Source organism: Gavia stellata, chromosome 4, assembly GCF_030936135.1.
Source record: "Gavia stellata isolate bGavSte3 chromosome 4, bGavSte3.hap2, whole genome shotgun sequence".
Taxonomy (NCBI): domain Eukaryota; kingdom Metazoa; phylum Chordata; class Aves; order Gaviiformes; family Gaviidae; genus Gavia; species Gavia stellata.
This window is the reverse complement of record NC_082597.1, coordinates 54,331,783-54,338,374: the sequence shown is the minus strand read 5'-3', so window position 1 is coordinate 54,338,374 and position 6,592 is coordinate 54,331,783. Positions and strand designations below refer to the sequence as shown.

Sequence of the window (6,592 nt, the reverse complement as noted above, 5' to 3'; positions counted from 1 at the left end):
ATGACAGGACAAAGGTTTGGGAAATGCTTCACCCTTTGCCTGCTGCCCTGGAGCTGCCTGAGCTTTGCCTGGAGTGATGCTGCTGGGCCTGGGACCGCCTCGCCTGGGGCAGGACACGTCAGAAAGGGGCTGCCCAGAGACGTTGTAAACGGAACCTACGTGCACAGCAACATCTCAGGTACTCGAGCGAGCGATTGACCACCTCTCCTTCTGTGGGGCTGCTGGGCGCCCCACCGTGCAGGCGCACAGGGTGAAGGGCACGGGGATGTGTTGATGATGGCATGATGGTGCTTCTCCCAGCGGGCGCAGAGGCATGCCTAGGGCACGCGTAGGGGCTGAAGGGCTTTGTGTGGTCCTCATGGCCACAGCAGCTTCTGTGATGGGGGAGAGATGTATCGTATCAGAGGCAAAGTCACTAGGCGCAGGGAGGAAATTTAACGCTTGACTGTCTTCCTTTAAGAGTAAAGTTCGCCTCCATGTTAACCTCTGTGTATATCATGATAGGCCATCTCCCTGGCCAGGGGACAGGCTCACTGAACACATCCCTGACCCTAAGGGCTGAGCTTGGACCCTCAGGAAGAAATGAGGATGAAGATTTTTTAAAAGCACAAATAATCTCCAAATGCTGAGGGTGATTATTTTTTTTTAATCCACTTCCTAGAGCAGAGTACATGCCATTCCCCAGCAAGTGGGACACGGTGACAGTGTTGCCGTGGGGTGACCACCTGCCCGGTGCAGGCAGCCTGACCGCCTCCATGTGTGGGCAGCCGCACAGAGCAGCCCATGCCATACTATTGAACCCTTCACCTTCCCAAACCTTTATGAACTATATGTTGTTTCCAAAATGCCTGTTGGGAACAGTCCCTGGACCACCTTATCTCCAAATCACAGCAAAGGTTTGTTGGGGAAGGTGCTACCCAGTGCTGGACAATTTAAAGTGCAACAGATCCAGCCCAGGCATCTATGCAGCCTCTCTGGCACCGCTCAATTTACTCACATAGACATCTTCACTACCTGTTAACAGTACTGCTGGACCTGGAGAAAGTCTGATCTTACTCAACCTGATTTGTTTCTTGTCAGCCCCTCTGGAGGAGAAGCGTACATCACCTCAGCAAAATCAGAGGCAAACCAAACCTCTCTCTTACATTAGCTTTACTGCTGCACTTGGAATTTCCCTCAAAAATTCCTCCTAAGCTAGATAGGGCACATTTCTGCCTGCAGATTTTAAACTTGGCTTACCTAGAGTTGATAGAGTATTTTGCTTTAATTCAGGATATTGGTACCTGTAATACCTGTTACACAAGAATCTACTCATCCACATTTTCTTGGCCTTGTGTTAGTATATCCAGGGTTTTTTTGCAAACACACAGTCAGACTGGCATCGCTTTTGGAGCCTGCCTCACTCCTGGCTCTCACCAGGTACTAGCAAACTGGAACAAGGACAGCACTAAAGATGTAACAGGTGCAATGCAGAAAGGATGATCTAAGCAGGATAACTGAGTAGCTCTGAATAGTTGTGTGTAACAAATTAGGAAAAAAAAATAAAGGCTGGGATGGAAAAAGTATCTTTCTATAGCACAGAGTAGTATTTTTATTGCTTTGAGTTCCAGCTAACAATATTCTTACAGAATATTGGGGTATTAAAAAATCCCTGCCCTCTTCCTTTCCCTCCTAAGTTACGCTCCCTGCACCCTGTCTCCATCTGCACCTTTCCAGTCCCACTTCTGCCATTCAGTAGCTGCTCACATTGCAAAGTTTGCAACCAGAAGACTTATTGTCCAGATAAAGCCACTAGACTTGCCTACATCTCTCCTCTAGGATTACGCAAAAAAAAATATAGAGACTTGCAGGTCCTGCAGGAGTGACGCAGGGGCTGGGCAGCCTTTTCAAAAGCATCACCAGCGAGGTCTTTGTCACCTCCACTTAATGTCTCCCCTTCTCCCCCAGTGCCATGCACGGCTCTCCCACCGCCTCGCTACGGATACTACTATGTGGACAGTGGTTCGGGCATCTCCTTGGGCTCAGTCCTCGTGTACTGGTGCCAGGAGGGGTACCAGCTGGTGGGCAGCAAGAGGCTCTCCTGCCTCCGCCGGGAGAGCGCTTCATCCTGGAGCCACCCACCGCCCCACTGCCAGGGTAAGGAGCCCACCGGCGTGACCCAGCCCCTGTGCCCACTTACAGGGTCTCAACGGGGTGCAGGTGATTGCTACCTGATTGCTAACTTGGGAGGGGAGACGCAGCCACTGGCCCTTGCACGGGGGTTTCCTCACTCTGGCCAAGCCAGTGAGGGCAGGAGGAGGAGGTGGGGTGCTCCAGCCACCCCAAGAGGGGACAGCGGAGGTCCAGCTTGACCCAGTCAGTGGTCCATGGGTGAAATGCCATGCTTCAGCATGGTCCCTGCAGCAGCGTTTCATGAGCTGCATAAGGTGGCGGGTTGCCAAAGGGGTGAATTCACCTGGCATCGGCTCAGCAGGTAATGAGGCCTTATCTCACTCCCAGTAGCTGGTACAGAAGTCACCAAGTTGGGTCAAAACCTGCTACCAGCTGACGCCCAACTCTGGGTGACAGGCACAGGGACTCTAGGGCACAGCCAGAAGCTTTCAGCAGGAGGAAGGTTGAACTCTTTAATAACCAAGCACGTGCTGTTTGTGAAAGCACAGGCAGAGCATGTGCCAGTTGCAAATGGCCCTCACACTTTTTGTGGTACGAGCTCATCGAGAATGAATGCCTGAACGTCGAAGGAACAAAGTTTATTGCTCTAAAAGCTTTCTCTCAAGCACTGCATATTGTGTGCGTACATAAAATAATTTCAGGAAAATTGCCCTCAAGGAAGTTACATGTTTTGCAGTGGCAAGCAAAACCACAGAAGTTATAAATGCTATATAGCTTATGTGTGAATTATATTGCCCATGCCGGACACTGAGAATTGAAGACCTGTGGCCCTTTCAGAAACAGTTTACGGGCAAACCTGTGGTGCAATAGCTGGCTAAAAAAAAGTTTGAAATTGAAAAGGTCTGTCACATTTGCTTTTGCCGCTTCTCTTTCACTTGCTCAAGATAAGCAAATCCATTTAAAAAAGGTAGCATCTCACGAAGGTCAAATTAGAAACCAAAGTGCTTCAACCATAGGACATCCCTGCAGGGGCTTCACCTCAGAAGCACCCCAGGCAGCTTGCCCTTTAAAAATGAAAACAAAAATAAAGCAATTTGCCTCAATTCAGAGCTGTAAAACCTGGTGATACACAGTCAGCGAGTGTCTTTAGTTCATAAAACTAAACAGCAAAATAAAAGCAATGAACTTTGTTGGAATAGGTTACAGGTACTCCTGTAGCAAAACATTCAGAAAAAGCTCATTAGCAAACCTGGTTTTCTTGGCTCTACATGGAGGGTGCAGTTTGTGCACTGCTTAATGAAGAAACAACTTGGGTGAACAAACAAAAAAATCCCAAACCTTAAATCACACCATGGATTCCCCAAAACAAAGAGGTTTTAAGACGGTTTTAAGGAAAAAATCCCCACTTGTTCCCTTTGAAACAAAAAGCAAATCTCTGTACTTTCAGAAGTCTTAGTTTAGTTATTTTGCAAAGGTCATAAGGTCGTGTTTTTTGAATCTGTGTGTTTTATTATTTTGAAAACCTAAGCAGATGTTAGCAAATTCTTTCATATTATTTTGCCCTTGAGATGGGAGCCATGTCCCTAACTTTAGACATTTACAATGCAAACATCATTTAGGTTCCCTTTACGGTTTCATCAGGGTGCAATTCATCTGCTTTTTCCAAACTTCCATCTTAGGGCAGGTAGGGATCATACACTTGGATGGACCATACACCCATCCAAGAAAATTCTGAAGGAAGTGGCTATTTTTTTATGATGAGGGTGGTGGAACACTGGAACAGGTTGCCCATCGAGGCGGTAGATGCCCCATCCCTGGAAACATTGAAGGTCAGGTTGAATGGGGCTCTGAGCAACCTGATCTAGTTGAAGATGTCCCTGCTCATTGCAGGAGGGTTAGACTAGATGACCTTTAAATATCCCTTCCAACCCAAACTAGTCTATGATTCTATGATTATGTCCATCAAAGTTTCCAATTAATTTTTAATTTTTTTTATTTCACAAGCCTATTTTTTTTTTCAAATACTCATGCTTCATTAATCCTTTTTCAACTTTTTTTCCTTCTTCAACATTTTTCGTTCTTCAACAACTTTTTTTCCCAAGGAACCCCAAAGCAGAAATATATGTTCCAGGTAAAAAAAAAAAAAAAAAAAAAACCAACACACCACAACAAGTTACCATCATTTCTTTTTTTTTTTTTTTAATTCAGGGCTCAATTCATGCTACCTTTGTGCTTTATGCAAGACAGATCTGACACATTATGGTTTCCGTCCCGTGTGATTATTTGACTTTAATTACCTGAAGACAATATTAACTTTTAATAAGATTTTTTCCCCTAACCTTCCTGTTTATTGAGCCAGCGAGGCATCACCCACGTTCAGCGTTATCCTTTAAAATGGTTATTAATAACAAACTTCACCCTGAAGCATAACTTTAGGTTACCCGTAGGGGGGAGCGGGGCCCGGCTCTGCTCACCGCCCCCCCGCTCTGCCCCCGCAGCCGCCCCGCAGCCCTCGGACACCGGCTCCCGCGCTGCGGTGGCCGCCTCGCTGCTGAGCGGAGCCGTGATCCTGGCCCTGTCCGTCTCCTTCGCCGTCTGCTGCTGGCGGGATAGGGCGAGGAGGAGCCGCGGGGGGTGAGTAGGGGTGGCGGGGAGGTAAGGCGGTTTTGGGCAGCGGGGGCGAAGAGCAGCTGGAGCTGGTGGAGCTGAAGGGGAGGCGCTGCTGCCATCTGCCGAGACACGCAGCCTTGCAGGTTGCACCCACTGGGGACACGGCGTCTTGTGACCCACCCTCCCATTCACGCCTCTGAAACCACCCGCAGCTTGGCACGGTCATGCATAAAAGGGGTTAAACCGGTGCTCCAAAGCAAAGGTGTTTGGCTCTGATGAGGAGGAGGGGGCTTTGCAAGGGGTCCCGGCCTCAGGGATGCTGTCGGTCGTTGTGGAGAGGCCTCCTGCAAGAAAACCCACAGCACAGGGAAAGCTGTTAGCTTGCCGATTTACAAAAAGCTCTTCCCTAACAGAGTACGAAGGGAAGAGGTAACACATAGAGAGTGGGTGGTAGGAATATCCCTTTTCTGAGGCCAAGTTCAGTGCAACTGAGCACGCACAGCCAGGGCGGGGGGGTGCGGGGGGGGGGGGGGGGGGCGCGGGCCGGGCAGGCGGCAGTGAAAAGGAGGAGCATCCTCCCCTGGGAAGAACTGGGAGAGAAGCCATGGTGAGCAAGCAGAGGTGCCACGAGGCAGGACCATGCTGACAGAGCAGCATCTCTACAGCAGCAGCACTTCCCTGTTTTCTCCGCATACAATCCAGCAGGACGTGTTTGGTTTTGCCAGCAATGGTATCCCAGACAAGGGATTGCAGGGACAGGGACTATGCAGAAGCCTACCTAGGATGCAGCTTTAACTGAGAGCCTAATTCCTTGTTATGAGAAGGCCACAAGTACAAGGAATTAAATAAAAAAAAACAAACCAAACCACCTCTCCCCGCTGACCTGCTCTTCTCTTGCCCTGGCTGGTGCTTCACTGGTCCAGTCTCACCAGTGCCCCTTTTCTGCAGGGCTGAAACAGCTTCAGTGCTTTCCGCTGGGGGTGGATGGAAGGGGTCAAAACCACTGAGTGACAACATTGCTTTAGAATACAAACATGCAGTCTTTCTGGGGGGGTAATTGAAAACAGGCAGCCCACAGAGTGCAAAGAAAGCATCTGCATGGGCATCCCTCTCTCTCCACCTTGCAGGCAGCAGCAGGGGAGAAAAGTCAGAAGAAGATGGAAACACAACCCCTCCACCCCAGAGAGGGGGAAGAATGCTTTTGGGAGGCTGAAACACTACCCCCGGCACGATTACGACCTCTCAGCCCTCTCCAGCTCTGCATTCCCAGGGGCATTTGCAGGCCGCAGTAACCTGGCTTTCCAAAGGTACCACTCAGCCCCGGTGCTGGCCCAGCCTCCCAGCTGTGCAGGGGCAAGAGCTGCTCCTAGACAACGTGGAAGCAGAGGCAGGCAGATGTAAAAGCCCACATTGCTTGGGCAGTTGATCCCCTGCCTCACCCTTTCACACTCTCCCCACCTAGCACCTAACAGCAGTGAAACCCTTGCACCTGCTCTTTTTCAAGGGAGAGGTGAGCCAGAGGACCAGGGCTCCCCTTTGCCCTGCCTCAGCAGCATCTGTGGGGGCTGCGGGCTCCCATCAGCACTGCAGCCCCCTCTTACTACCCCCTCTCCCTCTTGCCTTTACCAGGAGCCCTGAAAACCTGCCAAAGCTACCCCTGCAGAGCTGGTGCGCTGAAGTGCATGTCTTACCCCAGCTGGTGTTACAGCCTGGCACACCACCCATCGCTCCCCTACCCAGCCAGCCGCCCCGCAACATACTGCTGCCTGCCATGCTGTGCCCTGCCGACGTACCCAGGGACCTGCTCCCCCTCTACTACAGAAGCTACGAGGAACATAAGCTCTTCAAGAAGTTCAGGAGGCTAGTGTGA

At 50.2% G+C, this 6,592-nt stretch overlaps 1 protein-coding gene across 1 annotated transcript; it reads left to right on the top strand.

Annotated features, from left to right (window-relative positions):
- LOC132316908 (uncharacterized) lies at nt 1-6,592 on the top strand. The gene is made up of 5 exons (XM_059816690.1): nt 1-178; nt 1,948-2,136; nt 4,611-4,746; nt 5,850-6,029; nt 6,352-6,592. The coding sequence occupies exons 1-5, from the start codon at nt 1-3 to the stop codon at nt 6,590-6,592; spliced, it is 924 nt and encodes a 307-aa protein (XP_059672673.1).